General features: G+C 72.7%; 1 protein-coding gene across 1 annotated transcript in view; it reads right to left on the reverse strand.

Moving 5' to 3' along the window:
- Positions 1 to 6,699: 6,699 nt before the first annotated feature.
- The window catches only part of ZC3H3 (zinc finger CCCH-type containing 3), a 43,200-nt gene continuing 29,742 nt past the window's right edge, over positions 6,700 to 20,157 (reverse strand). Inside the window, exons 5-12 of the mRNA XM_028533713.2 lie at positions 19,045 to 19,232; positions 15,280 to 15,322; positions 15,033 to 15,194; positions 14,875 to 14,944; positions 13,055 to 13,186; positions 9,125 to 9,309; positions 8,246 to 8,601; positions 6,700 to 6,789 (exon numbers count right to left, since the gene is read on the reverse strand). Coding sequence (XP_028389514.1) covers positions 6,758 to 6,789; positions 8,246 to 8,601; positions 9,125 to 9,309; positions 13,055 to 13,186; positions 14,875 to 14,944; positions 15,033 to 15,194; positions 15,280 to 15,322; positions 19,045 to 19,232 — 1,168 coding nt within the window. The 3' untranslated portion in view covers positions 6,700 to 6,757. The remainder of the gene's footprint in view (positions 6,790 to 8,245; positions 8,602 to 9,124; positions 9,310 to 13,054; positions 13,187 to 14,874; positions 14,945 to 15,032; positions 15,195 to 15,279; positions 15,323 to 19,044; positions 19,233 to 20,157) is intronic.

A 20,157-nucleotide genomic window follows, 5' to 3' on the forward strand; every position in this document is an offset into this window, starting at 1 on the left:
CCAGCTGTCAATCTCCTGCGGGGAACAGCTGTGGGAGGGGGTGGTGATGGGCCGCTGGCTAGAGGAGGGGGCAGGGCCCTCTGGTGGCCACCGCCGGGGACTGCAGCCGCAGAGGACCCGGGGGGCGCGGGGGCGCGAAGCAGAGGGGTGCCGGGCCTGGGGACCGGCCTGCGGTCTCCGGTGCCTCGCGTCCGCGACGGGGCGGCCGGAGAGTCTCGGGGAGCAGAGGGCGCCCCTCGGCCCCCTCGCCGCCCCGCTGTCTGCGACCCCGCAGCCCATTCTCCGGCCCTTCCTGGCCGGTGGGGAGGCCACGTCCCGCCCGCCGGTGTGACAGTGCGGGGACCTTGCGGCCTCCCGACACCGTGACACTGCGGCCCCGCCGGCGCTGCGCGGGGCGCGCGGGTTATTTTTAGCGCGCGGTTCAGGCGGGTTCAGGAATTCAGTCAACAAAGTTGCTGGCACCTCGGCGCCGCGGGATCCGAGGCGCGCGGCGCAGGTGGGGCGGGAGGCGCGCGGCGGGGCGCGCAGCGGGGGGCGGCGTCTGGGCTCCGGAGTCGGGACTCCCCGCCCCAGCTGCCACCAGCCGGGCTCCGGCGCGAGGCAGGGGTGCAGGACGCCGTGCCGGGTCTGGCGGGCACGGCAGGCGGAGATCCGAAGGCTCCAGCGCGAGGAGAAAAAAGCCAGAGCCTTGGTGGCCGCCCGGAGCGGAGGCCCGCCTGGTGGCCCAGGGCTCGGGGACGGCGAAGAGGACGGTGAAGCGGAGGGCACCGGAGCGGGGTCGACGGCGGTGGGAGGGGCCCGACCCGGGGCACGCCTCTGGTCTCTGCGCTGCCGTTGCAGGACTTTCGCAGTGTGAAACCTCAGCGCTCCATGTAAGCGTTTATGCGGAGAAAGAGAAGTCTGGAAGGATGTGGGCAGGACGTCGCCAGCGGCAGCCTAGCCAGGGACTGGGGGCACTTGGCTAACAGGGCTTGTGCCTTCTCCCGGGTCCGAATGTCTGTGATTTATACTAAAGAGTCGTTCGCTTGGGAGTGAAGGCCGCCGCCCGGGACGTCACGGGGGTGGGGGGTGGGCACATCTGTCCGTCGCCCCGCCCCCACATCCTGCACTCGGGCAAAAACTCTCACGTCAGACAGGGCCAGGCAGGGCACCGGGACCCACCCTGCAGGGAGGGCCCAGCAACGGGCAGAACTGAGGCCCCAGGCCAGGTGCTCAGCCTCCAGGCCACGCAGGCCGCCCAGAGCAAAGCGGGTTTGAGGCTCCCTTTAAAGCCTGCACTGTCGGCGGGAGGGGGGCGGGGTCCTGCCTCAGGAGTGAGGCCTGGCCTGCCTGTGGGGAGGGCACCTGCCCTGGGCAGCCCGCGCCCCTGGCCTCTGCCTGGGGCACTGTGGCTGCAGCCTGGCTGTTGGACCAGGCGAAGGTGCAGTCCCCAGCCCAGGAGGACGCTGGGGTGGAGGAGCCCAACCCCAGGGGCCAACGTGGGCCTCCTCACAGCTCCTGGCCTCCGACTATGGGGCCTGGAGCCACAGCCGTGCTCGGGCTGCACGGCACCCCCAGTCCTGAGAGGTGCAACCAGGCAGTCAAGGCTAGGACGGCCCGACCCAGCCATTCAAGCCCACCCAGAGACTCTCCCAGGCCCATGCTCAGCCACCCCCAAGGCAGGTGCCCCCACAATCTGCCCCAAAGGGTGAGGCTCACAGATGCTGCCTTCAGCTGGCGTCCCAGGGCCAGCCTGCCCTCCATTTGCGCATGCGTGAGCACACACACCCCCCCATCCACTCACCTTGTCTGTTCACTCACTCCTCCACGGGGGGCGGCACAGCCGAGCCAGGCAGCTGCCGTCAGAGTGGGGGAGAGGCACGGGGGCATTCGGAGCTCAAGGTCCCCGGACCCAGTGTAGCCTGGACACAGGGGCTGCTGGGGGCTGCACCGGGCACTCACGTCCCCCAGGCCTGGACTTGGCCTGCGTTGGAGCGGCTTTCTGGAGGCGCTCCTGGCCCCCACCCCTGGGCCTGGGAGCAGGCGGCCGTGGGGAGGTCCGTGGCCCTCCGGGGCCCCTGCCAGCCTCTGGGCCCACACCCCGGCCTCTGTGCAGTCTCAGACCCTCTGCCCACTGGCCCCGGCCAGCCAGGGTGGAAGACCCTGGGGAGCCCCTGCACCCGGGCCTCACAGGCCCACCCCTCCTGCCTAGCAGGTAGGCGTCTCGGGCTCTCCGGGCTCGGGGCAAGCGCCAGCCTTGGTGGCCTGGTGGCGGGGAAGGGACTGCAAGGGGGTGCTCAGCTGGGTCCTGGGAGCAGCGGCTGGGAGGGCCCAGGTCCCCCTGCCCGCCTGCCAGGAGCGGCCAGCAGGAGCACTGCAGAAGAGGCGGACGGGGGTGCCCTGTGCCCGGGCCGTGCTGGCCCACCTGCTCCCTCAGCAGCCCCCCCGCCCTTGCCCCAGAGGAGGCTCGTTCCCTTCCGGTCCGGAGCAGCGGTGCGACCCCCTGGGGCCCCTCGCAGCCTTCAAGGCCCCGGCCCTGGAGCCCACGGAATTCCTCGGGGACTTCTCTTGCGGCTTGTAGCTCAACACATTCCCCGAACCTTTACTGAGCTCCTCCTAGGTGCCAGTCCACCTGCCCCGGGGCACCTCCAACCAGGGAGGGGGGAACGGCTGGCCCTGGGCGCCGGCAGCTGGGAGAGCTTGGAGGACAGCTGGAGGCCACAGCTGGGGGCCACAGCTGTGGGCACTGTGTGCGGGCCCACACCCGGCAGATCGCGGGGGCCGTCAGCCGGACCGGCTCCGTGCAGTGTCACCACGCGTGGCTCACGAGGGCTCCCCCCAGCATGGCGGCTGAGTGCGCAAGCGTCCGAAGGAGCCAGGTGCCGTGCCTGGCGTTTCTGTGAGTCCCAAGGGGCACTGCTGGCCCGGGCCCGGCAGCGGTCTGCTGAACGCCGACAGCAGCACACAAGTGCCACCCCTAGTGCAGCCTCTTTGGGGGACAGTCCATGAGAGCTGAGGGTCCGAGGGGAGGAAGTCAACCAAAACTAGTGAGTGAGGTTTACAGTGTTATCAGCTTCCTCTTGCTACTTGGTTACCACACTTACCACAGTTACTATCTCCCAGCCTCTGTGGTCTGGGGCCCCCTCACAGGACTGGGGGGGTCCGCCCAGGGTGCCAGGGTCTCCTCTGGACCTTTCTCTGGGGAAGGACCCTCCAGGCTCCCCCAGGTTGCTGGTGGGACCACTTCTTCGAGTGGGAGGCTCCCAGACCCGACTCCTGACTGGCCGGGGGAGGGGCGCCCTTGGCTGCCCCCCCCTTGACAGCCCCACCCCCAGGGCAGCCCCTCCCCCATGACAGCCCCACCCCCGGGGCAGCCCCTCCCCCATGACAGCCCCACCCCCGGGGCAGCCCCTCCCCCGGGGCAGCCGCACGAGGAGTCTGACATCTTTAAGCGACGTGACCCCGTCAGGTCCTATGGGTGGAAGCAGCCCCAGGTCTCGCCGGCCTCAGGGCAAGGGGCCCCGCCAGTGCGGAAGCAGCAGCACAGTGCTGGGGGGCTCGCCATGGGCCGGCCCCTCCTGCAGCATGTGAGGTGAGAGGTCAGCAGGAGCGGGAGTGGCCTGGCCTGATGCGGGATGGGGTCGGAGCTCCAGGCGACCTCCGGCCTGGGGGCAGGGCACTCTGTGCGGGCCCTTGGACCACGGGGGCCAGGCGGGACGGCTCCGTGAGCGCTCTCTGTGGCTCCCCGGCTGCCCTGGCTGCAAGGCCTGCCCGCTGCCTGATCCTCGCGGTCATGCTCCCTCCGAAACCGCCCAGGAGCCAGCGCCGGGGGATGGGGGGTCAGTTTCGTCCCTGGGAGGCAGCTCCTGAGCTGGGGCAGGCGGTCACCTGGCCAGCCCCCTGCGTGGAGAAGAGGAGGGGAAGCTGCAAACCTCCCTCAGCCGGCAGGGCCCAGCTGGCCCCCCCTCGGCCTCACTCCCTGCCCCAGGCCCTGTCTTCCTGGGCTCCAGGGCCCACCGTGTGCCGGCCACCGTTCTGGGGGTGTGCCCGCAGCAGCCACGGTGGGGGCGCAGGGCACAGGTGCCTCCTTGAGGAGGGGCTCCACTGCCACTGGCACCCCTTCCCCTGTTCAGGGCCCCCCAGACCCACGCCTGGGGGTCCTGTCCGTGCCCCCACACCCCCACCTCAGGCCCCTCGCCTCTCTGAGACGGAAGGCCCCAGGCAGACGCCCAGAAACCCACAGGCGTGGAGCTCAGACGTGGGCCCCGGCCCCGGGTCCCCCTAAAGGAGGAGCCCCACCCCAGCTGGAGGGCCGGTAAGGGACGCTCTGCTGCAGCCGGCGCTCAGCCCACGGGGCCCACTCGGCTGGCCGCACGGCCCCGGGCCCCACCCGGACCACGGGTCTCCCCCGCCACACAGGCGCAGGCCCCTCACGGCTCCTGGTGGCCGCCCTCACTCCCCAGTCCTGGGGCCCGCGGCCTGCCACGTGGGCAGTCTGGAGCCCCAGGCAGCCCTGCCCAGGCAGGGGGCGCGTCCAGGCAAGGGCCTGCCCTTCCTCTGTCTGCGGGTGGGAGTGGCCTGCACCTTCTCCCTCAAGGGTCTCCCCAGGCAAGAGGAGCCCGGAGCGGCCAGTGGGCACCCTCAGCCTCCACTGGGAGTGGGGCTGTCGCCCAGGCCGTCTGAATAGGTCCCCAAATGGGTCATGAGGTGGGGGGCGGGGGACTGTGCCCAGGAGCACAGGGCAGTGAGTGGCCTGGCACCTCCCACTTCCAGGTCGCCCAGCCCCTCTGGAACCTTCCACGCCACCCTCCGCTGCCGGGCCACCTCTGGGCTGCAACTCGGGCGGTGGGTCTTGGGCCCACTCCCTCTTGCCGCCAGGACTCGCCACGTGCACCCCGAAAGCCTTGGCCTTGCTGGAGGGGGACAGCTCCCTCGTGAGTGTGGGGCTGGGAGGGCCGCCCCGGAGAGCAGTAGCCGTGCTGGGCGGGAGGGCGGGCGCCCGGCAGGCACGGTCCAGCTGTCCACCGCAGGCACGCCCGCCCCCCTGGTGTGCTGCTGGCGCCCCCCGGCGGCCTGGGGCGCAGGCACCCGCGCTCCCCATGGAGGGTGCGCAGGGAGCGGGCGTCTGCGCAGCCACAGCTCCCGCGGGCGGAGCCTGCGACGGTCCGGTCACCCCGTCGCCTGCAGAGACGCAGTGTCCAGGGGCCCCCGGGAGCAGGGGGCAGCCAAGGGGCCCGAAGGCTCTGCGGCCCCTGTGTGGCCCTCAGCCCAGGGCCCAGGGCTCCCCCTGGGCCTGCAGCGGCGGCGGGGTGCTGGCTCCCACTGGGTGGGGCCCTCGCTCCCCAGAAGCCACTGCCCCGCCCGACGGGCTGCAGCGGGGCCTCGGCCGCTCGTCGGGCCCCGGGGCGTCAGCGAGGCAGGGCTCCAGCGACCACCCCCGCAGACGACTGACCGCTGCGCCCGGGCGGGCGCCCGCTCTCACAGATGTGCCACCAGCGGCCCCTTCGGCTGGTGCAGACGCCTCGTCTGGCAGGCAGGGCCTGGTGGGTCCTCAGGTGGTGGGCGGGGCCGCGGGGGCCAGTGGCTGCGCAGCTCCCGGGCTCCAGGCAGGGGGCGGAGCTGCAGGCCAGGCAGCGGCCCGGCCCACCCCACGGCCCACCCCACGGCGCTCGGCTGGGCAGCGGAGCAGGGCGGCAGGAGGCACCAGGGGAGCCACGCCCCCTCCTCTGCAAGGAGCGAGGCATGGCCCCGACAGCTCTGTGCCCCTCGTCACACCAGACCCGTCCCGGGCCCCCAAGCTGAGGCCTCGGCCTTCAGCCGGGCCTCCCTGGGCCCCTCTGGGGACGGAGACGCCTCGGCACGGGAGGTGCACGCGCCTGGGCCAGCTGCCTCCTCCTGCGGGCTACCCTGGCCCCCACCTGGCCCGAACACCCAGGGGTCTCTGGAGGGGACCTCAGCCTGGGGGATTCTGCCCCAGCCCGCTGCACCCACATCCCCAGGGCTGCCTCCGGGCCCCACAGGCCAGCTGGCATGGCCATGGGAGGCAGGCTGCGCGGCCCCGGGGCCCGGCTCAGGGAAGCAGGGAGAGCCACCACTCCTGCCCAGAGGCACCGGGAGGGGGTGCTGTTTAGGGCCAGAACCACGGGGGCAGTTGGGAGGACGGGGCTGAGGCCACTGCAGGAGGGGGGCAGGGGTGGGCTCTGTGACCCCCAGGTTCCGCAGCCAGCCCACCCCCAGCCCCCGCCTTCTCCCCAGTGCCCCTCAACCTCAGGGCCTCTGGGCCCTGCAGGCGCCTGCAGGCAGCGCGTGCATGAGCGCTGGCGGCCGGAGACAGTCGGGACAGCGTGGAGACACAGGGCAGAACCTTTATTGCTGAACACAGAACGCCTGCCGGGGGGCCTGGCTGGCGGCCCCTCTCCAGGCGGGAGCTGGGGTGAGGGGGCGGGGCTGCTGGGGCTGCACTGACGGCCACCGCCCCACCCACACCCACACCCACAGTGCGGATAGGCCTGGGGGAGGCCCCTGCCCGGCTCCCCTCAGGGCAGGGAGCTGGGGGCAGTCCCGGGTGGAAGGCTGAGGACCCAGAGTGGGAGAGTGAGGGGCACAGAGGGACTGGGGGGCAGCTTGCAGGAGGGGTGGGGCCCTGGGCTCCCGTGGGTCAGGAGGGCCCCGCAGCCCCCAGGGACGGCGTGGTGGCAGGCAGCGCCCCCCGGGGGCGGCGACGGCAGCAGGCGCAGCCTCCTTCCGGTGGGCACGCGGGGCTGAGGCCGGGCCGGGCTCACAGGCGGGGCTTGATGTGCAGCGGCTTCCCTGTGCCAGGAAGGGCAGAGGTCAGGACCCAGAAGCCCCTTGAAGGAGGGGTGCCCCCACCCCAAAACCCCCTGATGGAGAATCCATTGGCGCAGGGTCTGCTAGAAACTGGGGACAGTAGCTTAGGACAGGCTGCCCAGGGCCTGGCTGCCCAGCAGGACGCAGGCCTTTGGGCCAGGTGGGCCTTGGGCAGCGGGCGGGCGGGCCGGCTGGGGCCGCAGCGCCGGGTGCAGACCGCACGCAGACCCGGCCCACGCTCGGGCCCAGGCCCCAGGCCCTGGTCCTGGCTGCCAGATGCACATGTGGTGGCCGCACGGAGCCTTCCAGGGAGGAGCCAGGGTGGGTGCGAGAGGGTGGCCGTGTGGGGACAGGGCCACTGAGGGCCCCAAGCAGGCTGTCGGCAGGCAGGGGCCAGAGGACAGAGAGCCACACCCCAGGGCCCCGCCCTGTGCGCCCCACACACTCAGGGCTGAGGACTCCCCCTCCCACACAGCCGTCTCACAAGCCGGGTTCCCGTGGCCCAGGCGCCTCTGTGCAGCTGCCCACAGACGTGCCCCGGCAAGCCCACCTCTCCTCCTGGGACCCCTCCTCAGGGCCAAGGGCCCCACCCACCTGCTCAGCTGAGTCCAGAAGCCAGGTCCAGACTCGGGGACCCCAGCCTGCGGCCTTGGCCCTTAGTGGGTGGCGGCTGGAGCAAGTGCAGCCCCGCCTCCTGCCCTGGGGCGCCCCCAGCTCCAGGCCCTGGCCAGGCCGGTGCGGCCTGAGTCGCCTCCCTGGGCCCCCCGGCCACGCCCGCCTCCTCTGACTCTGCGGCTGGCGCCGGGGTCTGACCTCACAGGGCAGGGGCAGCAGCTGCCCCAGGACCCCTGCCCTCCTCCTCCTGCCAGGCCAGCCACAGCCAGGTGCAGAGCTGGAGCCCGCGTCTGAGCGTGCTCCACGGGGCCGTTAGACGCGGCTGTGGCAAGCGTCTTCCATTAGCGTTACGACCGTGACGTACGGCGATGAGGTAACGGCCATATGGCCGCAGATTTGCAGCCCGCCGCGCTGCGTGGAGTTTATCGTCGCTCAGACGCGAGGAGAGCTGTGAAATGCGTGCAGGGAGGGTCGTTGGCGGCCATAAAGCCCTCCTTTCCCCCCTAAACGAGGCTGTGTGGGGCCGTTTCCCGGCCCCGAACGCCCGCCGGGGGAGGGAGCATCTGTTCTCTCCAGGCGTGCGCGCCGGTCTTCCAGAACAGATGAGCAGGAATGGGTGCTTTCTAATTAAATCAGCCCTCGCCGGGGCGGTCGCGCACGGACGCTGCTGCGCTCGCTCCGCGCCCCGCCCGCCGGCCTCTCCGGAGGCATCCGCCGCCTGAGGACTCCGACTGGGGGGGGCCGGTTGTCTCCGGGTGGGGGGGGGAGCCGAAAGACACCTGAAGACACCTGGCCGTGCTGGGCTCTGGGGGCCGCCGCCTACCTGAGTCCTTGGTGGGGGGGCTCCTGGAGGCTGGGGCCCCGGGCCGGCCGCCGGGGCTCGGCGAGGACCGCAGGGAGATGAAGGCGGGCAGCCTGGAGAGGCCGCCGGAGCCGGTCCGTGCCGAGGCCGCCTTCTCCTGGAGGGAGGGCTCCTCCTGGTCCAAGGGAAGGAAGGGGGAGGGGGCGCAGGGGGGGGAGGGGGAGCAGGAGGGGGAGGAGGGGGCCTTGGAGGACGAGGGCGGGGCTGCGGCTGCAGCTGGCACCCGTGCGGAGGAGGGCGGGGGGGCCGGGCCAGCGGCCGCAGAGGCGGGGGAGCTGGACGACTGTCGGGCCGGGTGCTGGGCGGCCGAGGACTTCCTGCGGGGGAGGGCGGGGCAGAAGTGGGGGCGGACTCCCCGACACAGAGGTGACCACCCGTGCGGCGCCCCTTCCCGCCCGCCCCTGACCGCCCCAGCACCGCCGGGCACCACCGTCCGGGTCGAGGCCAGCCCTCGGGGCCAAGGACAGGCTGGCGATGTCGTGGGGCTGGTGAGCCTGGCACCACGCTGACCCTGTCCTTGCCTCCCGGGGCCTGCCCCTCGTCCCCACAGGCCCCCGCTCCTGTGGCTGGGAGCACGGCGGGGGCCCCGGTGCAGGCGCCCTGCCCGGGACGGTGGACATGGGGGGCTGATCGGCCCCCACCTTCCTCCCAGGGGCAGGGTGCCTCTGGAGACCACCTGGTCCTCACCTTTGGGCCGAGGTCTCCTCTCGGGTTTGAAGCGGGAAGAGCTGGGCCCCAGGGTGGAGGGGCTCCCCAGAGGGTCCCGAACATCCTGGGATGGGGGAGGGCTGCCCCCTGCCCCCCCAGGGAGCTGCCGCACGATGCCCACTCTCCGCTCACCTGGACCCGTGGCTGGCGGAGGCTCTGCTCCTGGAGGGCGTGCTGCCGGGCCCGGGGGCCGGGGACGCCGCTGCCCGCCGGCCGAGGCGCTTCCGGGTGCGGTGGAGCAGCTGGCACTGGGCGCCCCGGGGGCAAGAGCCCCCGCGGGAGAAGTCGGGGCACAGCAGCGTGTGCTTCTTCTTGCACTGGGGGGGGGGGACGGGAGCAGCTGGGCAGGGCTGTCCTGCGAGCCGGCCGGGCCCCGGGCTGCAGCGGCCCCACGGCCGTCAGAGGCGCCCTGAGCGGCCCCTGGGCCCCACACTGCCCTGCTGGGGCTGCGGGCAGGCGGGCTGGGCCTGGGGTCCTGCCAGGCTGGGTGGGGGTTCCCGGTTGTTAACCTTCCCCCTGACCACAGCTCACCCACCCTGGAGGAAGACGGGGTGGGGGTGGGGATGGGGGATGGGAGAGGTGGGAGTGGGGGGCTCGAGGCCTGGGGGCACCTCACTGGGCGAGGCTCAGGCCTCAAGCCCAGGCTGTGGCAGGTCAGCCCAGGCCACCACACACCCGATCCACCGCACCTGTCACCGCAGCTAATTATACCCTTGGGGGGCAGTGCTGGGGGGTGCACGGCTTCAACGCCTGCTTCTCCTGGGCCTGCCCGCCCGCCCCTGGTGGGAGCTGTGCACCCCCTTCCAGGGGAGGGGGTGTCCTGTACTCCCACACCCTCTGCAGCGGGCTTAGCGGGCAGGGCCAGGGAGAGGGCCCGGGTGTCGTGAGCCTGGGCACCCCGACTGCCCCTCACGCAGGAACGGGGGACAGGCGGCCGGGCGCGAGCCGCAGAGCCTCTGTGAAGCCCGCCGGCAGAGTCGGACTCAGCTGGCCCGGGCAGCGGCAGTGCCCGCGGTGCGCACCCCCACGCCAGAAGCGCGTGGCTGCACCTGGAACACGGCGCTCCGGACCGGGACCTCCCTCCCCAGACTCGGTCCCCAGAGCCGGGACCCTGGCCTCTCGGGGCGCAACTGCCCGTTCTCTGAGCAGGCTCTGGGCGCTGGGCATCCCTGGCCCCACACCTGGCCCCTGGCTGCCACCAGGGGACGAGAGGCCCGTGCCGCTGTGCTGGGAAGCAGGCGGGAGCTGGCAGGGCCCTGGACACCGGACCTCACACCAGTGTGTCCCCGTGGGGCCAGGGCCACCGCCGCCCGGAGCAGAAAGCAGGCTCAGGCTGAGGCTCCCTCCCTCCGGCCGGTGGCGCCAACGCCCCTCTGCCCTGGGCCTGGCCGCTGGCAGCGTCCGGTGGGCTCCGGGCACGGGGCAGGCAGCAGAGGCACCTGCAGCAGGGGGTGGGGCGCTGTGGGAAAGGGGGCGGTGACCGGAGGACCTCTGGGCGGGGTGGGCTTAGCAGCAACGAGGGCAGACCGTGGCCGCACGCCCAGCCCGTCCCACGAGACGAGACCCGAGCTGGTCTCGGCCTCTCCCCTTTCCAGAGGCGGCCACTAGGACACCCTGAACGTCACACACGGTTCGCACCCGGGAGACCTTCCTACTGGACCGTGCTGGTCCGCGCTGGTCTGCGCTGGTCCACACCAGCCCAAGAACCACCGGAAACACTTGGTCGCGTGGAAAGGACCCCTCCCGTCGCCCGAGTGCCATGCGGGGAGTGGAGCGGTGGCAGGGAGCTCCCCAGGGTGCAGACGTGGGGGGGTCCTGAGTGTCAAAGGCCTGAGAGCTACCCCTAGACCAGGCCCACGAGCCCCCAAGACACCCCCAAAGCTCTGGAAGTAGGGGTCACCGGTCAAGAATCCATGGAAACTCGGTGACACTCAGAACCGAGGTGGGGGAGGGCGGCCGACGCAGCCCTCGGGTGAGCCAGGCCCTCAGAGTCGGGGGCGGCGAGAGGCGGCAGAGGAGGAAAAGGGACGCCTCGAGCGGAGGGGCCGGAGGGCCAGGTCACGACAGCGCCCGGAGGGCGGAGCCGGCCCCTGTGGACACGGACGGACACGCTCCACGGCAAGGCGCAGGGCGGCGCAGGGAGGACAGCGGCCGGGGCCGGGGCCACTCCTCGGAGTGCGGGTGCCCCATCGGCACATTCCGGAAAACCCGGCACGAGGAGAAAGGCAGCCGATCGAGCGCCCCCGCGGCCGTAACAAGGTGGGGTCAGGAGTGACAGGCCGAGGCCGGCCGGCTCGGGCGGCTCCCAGCGACGCCAACCTCACACGCCCCCGGATGGCAGAGCCAGCAGCTCGGCTGAGGCTGCGGGGCAGAGCGGTCTCGAAACCAGAACCTGAGCAGAACCAGGGCCCGGAGAACGTCTCGGCCACTTCCACGATGAAGGAGAAGTCAAGTCCTCCCTGGCCGCACAAAGACCGCCCCCAATGGGCCCGCTCTCCCCCCAGGCCCCCTCCGCCACCCGCGCCCTGCAAGGTGGCGAGTGAGCACGCGGGGACCTCCAGGAGCCGGAGGCGGCACCGCCGGCAGGGAGACCCGCGAAGGGTGCACGGGACTCGGCACTACCTCTGCAGGGCGCCGGCAAGCCCACGGCCACGGCGCAGCACAGGTCCACTGGCCACAGGAGCCGGAGCGCGGTCTGTGCCAGCCAGGGCGGCGAACCAGCCCACGCAGGGAGCTGGCGGGGCTGCGGGGCCCCGTCCAGGTGCTGCCTGGACTCGCCCGTGAGGCGCCGGACGTGCGCCTGCAGCTGATGGCAGGGGAGTGACCCAGCGGCGAGAGGGGCAGTCCGGGGGCAAGGCCCGGCCGGCGGCCCAGCGGGGACACGAGCGAGGGCAGGGTCAGCGCAGACGGGGGAGGCCGGCGGGGGGGGGGCCCTCCCCAGGCAGCCGCGCACCCGCAGGCCGGGGCGTCTCAGGCCGCACGCGGACGGCACCGCGGCGCAGCGTCACAGAGAAACCCCGTCGTGTTTTGGGTGGATTTACGAGTTTGCGTTGGGTCGCTCTCCTGCCCGCCCTGGGCAGCGTGTGGCCCGCGGCCTCCAGAAGGCAGGCAGCCCTGACGCCAAGACAGGCTCCCCTGCAGCAGGCGCCACACCCGCGGGTGAGAAGGGGCGCACGTGAGGGACACACACGAGGCAGGAAAATGACACCTGGGGCGCCGCACCGAGCCACCACGGGTGCCCAGGCGTCTCGCGGCCCCCCCACCCCAGGCACACCCCCTGGGAGGAGCCCCAGGAGACGGGGCTGCAGGAGGAGCAGGTCTCCTCCCGGCCGGGACCCTGCCCGGGGCGGGGCGGGCTCCTCCACGGCGGTCGCCCCGGGAGGCACGGCTAACGCTTCCCCTTGATCCGGGCGGCGTCACGAACCCCCGGGGCCACTGGAGGACGCGCACTCCAGGCGGGAGTGCCCGCTCAGCACTTCCTGTGTCATTTAGAGTCGAGTTAACCCTCCCGCGCCCGGCCGCCGCCGCGCCCGCCGGCCGCCTGCTCAGCGCTTTCCACAGACAGTTACGAGCCGCCATCCATCATGCGGCGGCCACGCGGCGCCCGCACGGCGAAAGCGGCTCGGTAAGCACTTCCTCCGACAGGAGCGGAACTCAAACACAGCTCTGACACCGTGTTTACACTGTGGTGTTTCACAGTGACCACCCACGTCCTCCGAGGGGTCCCACCTGACCCCTGCCACCTGGGCCCCACCGTCCTCCAAGGTGACCTGTCCACTCAGGTCAGGTCCCCGGGTCCCGGCCGCCCACCAGCTGCCGCGGGCTGTGCCCAGGGCGGGAGGGCCCGGGGCCAGCCCCGCACTGACGCCTGTGGTCCACCCCCATGCCCCCACGTCCCAGGAGCCCCCAACCCAGACCGCAGGCCCCTGAGCAGGCCAGCGGGCTGCCTCTTGGTGCCCAGGGGCTGGAGACCCCACAGGTGCCCGGGCCGGGGCCACAGCGCTCTCACGGCCCCGCCCTGCAGGCCCCCGGGGGAACGGGCTCCAGGGAAGGCGCCCTCACCTTGGCGCCCAGCGGGCAGTAGCCTCTGAGGAAGTCGGTGCAGACCTCCGCCTTCCGGGACACGTAGACGTGGCTGTAGGGGCAGCTGCTGTTGCTGCAGATGCCCTTCAGGAAGTAGGAGCACACGGGCATCTGCGGGGGGGGGGGGGGGTCAGTGAGGGCCCGCAGAGCCCCCACTGCCGGGCATCGACCCGCCCCCCGGGCGAGAGTGCCGGGACCCCTGCCCTGACGGAGCAGCAGACGTGTGCCGGCCCGCAGGAGGGCGGCCAGCAGCAGCCACGGGCACCCGGGCATGAGGGCCGCCCACACAACAGGATGGGAGCAGGGCAGGTGCTGGCCCCTCAAGGTGGCTCAGGCCAGGGCCAGACCCAGACCCAGACGTGCAGCCGCCCGAGTCTGCCCCCTGCTCAGACCCCAGGCTGCTGGGCCACACGGGAGGGCAGACCTCCCAGCGGCCTGGTGACGGGGCTCAGCAGCGTCCTGGGGGAAGCGGTGGGCGGGGCCCCCAGTGGGCAGCCCCCCCCCCCCCCCCCCGCCGGAAGCAGCCCAGGGCTGTGGAGGCTCGGCCTGTGGGCAGATGGCCCTGCAGGACCGTGTGGCCCCGGCAGTCCCTGGCCCCAGGCTGGGGCCGGGAGATGTGTGGGGGCCACTTCCCCTCCCAGGGGCGGGGAGCCAGGCCTGAGAGCGGCAGACGGCCTCCGGCCCCCTGCCCCGACCTCTGCGGCTGCCGCTGCTCCAGGGGGCTCCTGCTGGGACCCCAGGACACCCTGTGCCCAGCAGTGGCCCCGCAGGGCTCACACACACCTCCTGGGGGCTCTGGGGGGTGCGGGGGGACGCCCCACCGGTATTCTCCTGGGGGAGGCGGGGGAGGGGAGGACGAGGAGGGAGGGGGAGAGCAGGGAAACGAAGGGCGAGGTGCGTGGCCGCGTGCGGGTCGTCTCTGCTCGTCCTCCAGCCGCAGCCCCGGGCGGAGAGGGCCGCGTGGGGCCGGCGGTGGTGGGGCTGCAGACAGGCCCTTAATGTGGCTTTTGATCTAGAGCCCGAATTAGCTCTAATAAAAAGGGTAATAAAGCCAGCCCGACACCACGCGGAGCTGCTCCGTGCTGCCAGCAGGGCCGTTATCCGGGGAAGCATGCTCGTCTCCATTAACCCGCCCGCACCCGCCGCGTCCGTGCCAACAACAGCAGCAGCGGCAGCTCAGGGCGCGGGCGGCGTGCGCACCGACAGCCGGGACGGAGGGACGCACGCGGCTGCGGGGCCGGGAGCTAATGAGCCCGAAACTGGACGTGAATTTCCAAATTGCTCACAACAGAGTTCGGAGGCTCTATTAGGAGAAAAATGCTGATTCTCGTCAAGCTCCTCAAGGGGAAAAGCTGTTGCGGCAGCATCGCCTCCGCCCGACCCCGCCCCCCGGCCTCCTCGCAGCCCCACTCCGCGCGCTCCCAGGGGCTCCCCAGCCAGCACCGAGCCCCGGCCTCAGCGCTCTCGCCCCGGCGCTGCCCCTGCAGGTCTGCGTGACGGGCGGGCCACCCAGGGGCCCGTGGCTGGGGAGCCTCCGCTGGCCCCACGTCCCCGGCTGCCCCTGCCCACCCACCCGGGGACCGCACCCGCACAGCACGGGCACCTGGGGGCCTCCCGTGTGGCAAGTGGACCCCCTCCAGGTTGGCTGGAGCAGGAGCTGGCCGAACGTACCAGCCCCCACGTGGCCCCACCCCCGTCTCCTCACGGGGGACGCCCGGGGGCAGGGGTGTGTGTGCCCCCAGCCCAGGGAGGGCTCCGGGGCACCCCTGCCAGAACACGCCCGCCAAGCCGGCACTCACCTTCTCCCTGGAGACCTGGTGGGAGAAGGGGCAGGTCCCGTCTGTCTTCTTGCACGTGCCCCGGACGAACCTGCGCAGACCGGGGGGCGGGCGGTGAGGCGGGGCGGACCTCGCGGGCCCGGGCCACCCCCCCGCCCCAGACACCCCCAGGGGGTCACCTGGTGCACACGGCCACCTTCTCGGGGTCGTGGATGTAGGGGCAGCGCTCGCCGCGGCCGCACCTGCCGAAGCGGTTGTAGTAGGTGCAGTACTCCTGCCCCGCCCGGCGCTGCCTCTGCCTGGCCTGCCGCACGATGGCCAGGCTGCGCTGCACGGCCCGGCTGTGGGCGCAAGGCGGGGGGTGAGGCTGGGGGCGCACGGGGGAGGGGGGGGAGCCCGTCCGCCCGGCCCTAGGGAGGTACGTACCTGGCCAGCGCACGGCTACAGCTGCTGGCGGGGTCGGACCGGCCTGCGGAGAGAGGGCCCGGGTCAGGCCTGGCCAGCGCAGGCCCCGGCGGTCTCTGCCCTCGGCTCCAACACCCCAGCCCTCGGCGGGGCCCCCCAGGCCCTGCCCTGCGCGGAGCAGCTGTGGAGCTGTGGCACAGGGACGAGGGCTCCTCCAAGGCCACAGCGGTGGCTGTCCCATGGGTTAACCTGGGGCAAGACATCTCAGGGGTGCAGGTGGGGGGACCTCCCTGCCACGCCCCTCTGCCTTAGGCGGAGCCCGGGACATGTGACCTGAGGGCCCTGGAGGCGCTACCTGGCTCCACCTCAGCCCAGAATGGTGCGTACCCGCTTAAAGGGCTGCAAGATCTAAACAAACAGCAGGAAGGGACGCACGGCCACAGGGTGTGGCCTCCTCACGCCCAGGCAGGGGGGCACTGGGCCCGCCGTGGCTGTGGAGGCCCCAGTGGGCCCAGCAGGCAGGTGCCTGCTCCTCGAAACCATGGGGTGCCTTGGAAGTCACCCTCACAGCCTCAAGCACAAAGACTGAGCAAAGCATCTCCAGGGCACTGAGCGTGGCCCGAGGGGAGAGCGGGGAGGAGCGGTGAGAGATGGGGGCTGCGGGGCCAGGGGTGCAGGTGCTCCTGCCTGCGGGGGGAGCGGGGGGGCCCAGCCCTGCGGGAGGAGGGGCCACACTGACCCTGACCCACAACCCTTGCCTGCCTTTCAGACCTGAGGCCACCCCCCAGGACCCAGGAGGGCAGGGCAAGAGCCTCCTCCGGACGGCCACCACGTCCCCAGTTCCACTGGCACACACGCACGCACGCACACACACACACACGCACACACACGGCCCTTCCCAGGCCAGCTCTGATTTCCACAGGCGACTGCTGGAATGGATCCGGCGGCAGGAGGCCGCAGTGACGTCACGCAGGAGCGCTGGGGCCGGGGGCAGTGACAGAGCTTCTGGGCTGTAAAGGGCCACCCAGCCGCTGGCCCCGAGCTGCCCCGTCGTCAGAGCCGCGGGAAGGCCAGGCAGGCACCCTGCCGCACCCTCCCCGGCGGCCTCCCCCGGGGCCCACTGCCCCCATCCTGCACCCCGACCCTGACGCAGCAGCTCTGCCCCGGCCGGCCCCGCCCCAGGCGGCCGTGCCCCCACAGGCTGGACCTGCACACCCCCTCCCCGCGCCCCGCCCGCTGCTGGGCCCCAACAGCTCCCGGGCGGGCCCTGTGCCCCTGCAGGCCTGGCCCTCCTCGGAGCCCCGTCTCCACCAGTCTGAAAAGGGCGTCTGCGGGCTGGACCGCGGGGCCCCGCAGGGGGCGGGGGGGAGCACGCTGCGGAGCAGGGGGCCTTCAGGTGGCCCAGTGCAGCCCCGGTTCCCAGGCCGGGGGCGCCAGTCCGAAGGGGGGGGGCTGCAGGGGCCAATCCAGGTGGCACGTGGTGCCGCACACCTGCCAGCCGGCGGGTGACGGAGTGCAATTCGATAGCTGTTGCTGATCGCGGTTCCCGGGCTGTCACCCAGGCTGCCGTGACGCTGCGGCGCCATCTGCTCCCGCGAGTGACGGCTGTCGTCACGTGTCCGCCTGTCAGACCGTGGCCCCCGGCCGGCCTCTGCGGGGGGGGGGGGGGGGGGGGGCGCACTCCCCACCCCACTCCGCTCCTGGAGAGGCACCGGCGCGGGCTCCCGAGGGAGGGTTGCAGGAGCGAGAGGCACCTTCCCAGTGCTGCGCGGCGCTAACACCTGCGGAGCGCCACCGGCTCCGACGGCGGAGGCCGAGGGGGCTGAGAGGCGCTAAGAAGCTCAGCGGCAACCGCACCCTGGGAGCAGGAGGCGCTGAGCCGGGGAGGGAACTCGCACTTACTTCCCGGGGATCTTCCCAAAATAGCGGCTGCCGCAGCCCGCCCCCACCGCCAGCCCCCAGCCCCGGCAGCCCCTCCGACCGACCGACCCACCAACCCACCGACCCACCGGGCTCTGGGGCGGGGCCACAGGCAGCCCGCCCTCGGGGAGAAGACCGACACCCCCCTGGGCTGGCTCCAGCGCCCAGCGAGCCCAGAAAGAGGCGTCCGGGAGGGAGGGGGGCGGTGGGCAGGGTCTGGGTGGCAGACAGGCTGGTCGGCCTCCGAGCGTGGGGCCGACCGGGCAGCAGCCACAGAGGGGTGGCCCGACCCGGGCACAGGGGAGGAGGAGAGCTCCCGGGGCCTGCCCAGGGCGGGCCCCGCAGCCCAGGGGCACACAGCGGCTCAGGCAGGGGCACTGGGGCTTCTGCTCTGCCGCGGGGCCGTGGCACACGCAAGGCCTGGCACAGTGCCCGCCCCCAGCACAGCAGCCAGTGCACCCAGCCTCCCGCCAGAGCACGGGGGCGGGCCCTGGGCCCAGGAACGAAGCACAGCCCCGAGGCGCCTGACTGGCTCCAGCTGCTCGCCGGAGCCTGGGAGCCCCCGTGGCCGGGAAGGGCCGGGAGGAGGGGAGCCGCCCCAGGAGGCCACGCTCTCCCGCTGAAGCGGAAGTCCCTCTGACACCGAGGAGGAGATTCATTCCTTCAATTACTCCCCACTCAAGGGGGCTGCTGGTCAGTGGGCACAGCACCGGCGGGGAGCAACTGCCCTCCTGGCAGCGAGGCGCCGGCCACCCACAGGGGGCCCAGGCAGTGCCGGCCAGGTGGGCGGGCCTCAGTGGGCCCTGCCCTCCGGCCCAGCCTTGAAGCTGGGAGTCCTGAGCCCCGGGCTGTCCCTTGGAGGCCACCAGGGCGGGGCTGGCTGGCAGGGCGGTGGCTGTCGCCAGCACAGGCCGGTCCCAAGAAGAGGTCTCCTGGGACCTGGGACCCCGACCCCGTCCTCCTCCCTTTACTGCCTGGAGGCCAGCGCTGGGAAGGAGTTCAGGGAAGGCGACTCCCAGAGCACAGCTCTGACGGGGCAGCAGCTGCCCCCGAGCGCCAGCCCTCCCAAGGCTCCCGGCCTCGGGCAGGCCCTGTGGACCGGACCACACGCACCAAGGCTGCTGCTTTCCAGCTCTGGGGTCCGAGGTCGCCGGAGCAGGACCCGTCGCTGGAGGAGGGGCTGTCCTGACCCAGCACGGTGCCCTGTGAGGGGGCGTGGCCAGCCCCCTGCACCTGCTCCTCCCCCGAGCACAGGGATGGAGAAACTGAGGCACATAGGCAGGCAAAACCGGGGCCGCCCAGGCACCCTGTGCTGCTGCCGGGGAGCACAGCGCTCCCTCCAGGGGAGAAGGCAGCAGGCCAGCCCTGGGGCCGGCGGGCAGGGGAGGGGCTCAGGCAGCTCTTCCCCCCTGCTCCTCTGGGGGCTGTGGGGCGGGGTTGGGGGTGCTGGGCCTCCGCCGCCCCACACAAGCCTGCACTCCTGCCCCCCATGTTTGACGGAAGAAGAGGGGGGTAAAACCGGACTGCAACCAGGGCACTCTCCTAGTCAGTCTGCACAACAGGCGGCGAGCCCGAGGCACCGCCCGTCAGCCTGCCTCCCCCGGCCAGCGTGACCCCGGGGGCCCCGGCCCCATCCGCTGCGCCCAGCTGTCTCCTCTGTCCGGGAGCGGGACAGGGGAACCAGGGGCTGCTCAGCCGAGCGAGAGCCACGGCCCGCCCGAGGGGCCCTCCCTGGGGAAAGAGGCCGCGGAGCCTCCCCACGGGTGCCCAGCCCGCTCCACTGCCTGGGGTTGGACCTCAGCGCCGCGACAGAGGCACCGTGGGCACCGGGATGGGGGCCCCGGACGTGCCGCCGGGGAGCCTCACCTGCGCGCAGGAGGGGCCTGCTGCCGCCCTCGCCGCCGGGCCGGCCGTCCGTCTTGGAGAGCTTGTTGGCCGACACCTTGTAGAGCACCCCTCCGATGCAGCGGTAGCCCCTGTCCCGCCACCGCGGGGGGCCGGGCTGGGCTCTCCCCCCGCCACGGGCGAGGCGCAGGCGGCTCAGCATCAGGGACCTGCAGACACGGGGACACGCCAGTGAGCCAGGCCCCAGGGCCCCGGGCAGGAGGCCTCTGTCCCCTCCGGGGCACAGGAGGCGGCACCTCACCGGGGTCTGGGACCACGTGAACCCCTGAAAGGTCAGGGGGAGGGGACACCCCCCTCCGACAGGCACACCCCCGGGACGTGATGTGACTGCTGGAGCCCGGGAGGAGGCCCCTGCAGACGCCACGGCACCCCCACGCGGCCAGCCCCAGGCCCCCGGCTCAGGGCTGCCCGGGGGGCACCCACGGTGGTCCTGAAGGCTGTCCCGGCTGACTCTCCCTCCCCAGCTGTCACATGGGCCGGCGGCCACCAAGATGAGGGGACGGGGGCGTGCAGGACGGCCGGCAGCCTCATGATTCCGGAAGGGCACGCGGGGCTTACCCCTCAGGGCGAATGTCAGCGGTGACTTGTTTGTGCAAATGGAGCTCAACTCCACACCAGCCCAGACTCTGTGCATACGCTCTGACCACTGAACCTCCGGTGCCCCGCCGGCCAGTCTGGACACGGGGCACGGGTGTCCCGCGTCCACGCTGCCTCCCCCTGAAGAGAGCCGCTGCCCAGGGCGCCCCGGGGGAACCGGCCACAGCAGCAGAGTGAGGACAAGGGGTGTGGGCCCTGCCGGGCCTGCCTTGGGCGCTCGCGGCGGCTCCCCCACAAGTCTGCACGCGGGCCCCCAACTCCACCCCAGGCAGCAGGAAGCCCTCTCCTAGTCACCCAGGGACAAGGGGGCGCCCCACACGGGGCTCTGATGAGTGCCAAGGGCACAGGCAGCCCTTGGGGCATCCCAGCCCCCAGGTGGACCTGCCCGGAAATGAGGGGCCGGGGCCGGCGCCCCGCTCTCGGGCGCAGCTGCCCCCCGCCCCATGCAGCCCCACCACCGCTCCGGTCCTTGGTCGC

The sequence above is a fragment of the Phyllostomus discolor genome, chromosome 7 (assembly GCF_004126475.2).
Source record: "Phyllostomus discolor isolate MPI-MPIP mPhyDis1 chromosome 7, mPhyDis1.pri.v3, whole genome shotgun sequence".
Classification (NCBI taxonomy): domain Eukaryota; kingdom Metazoa; phylum Chordata; class Mammalia; order Chiroptera; family Phyllostomidae; genus Phyllostomus; species Phyllostomus discolor.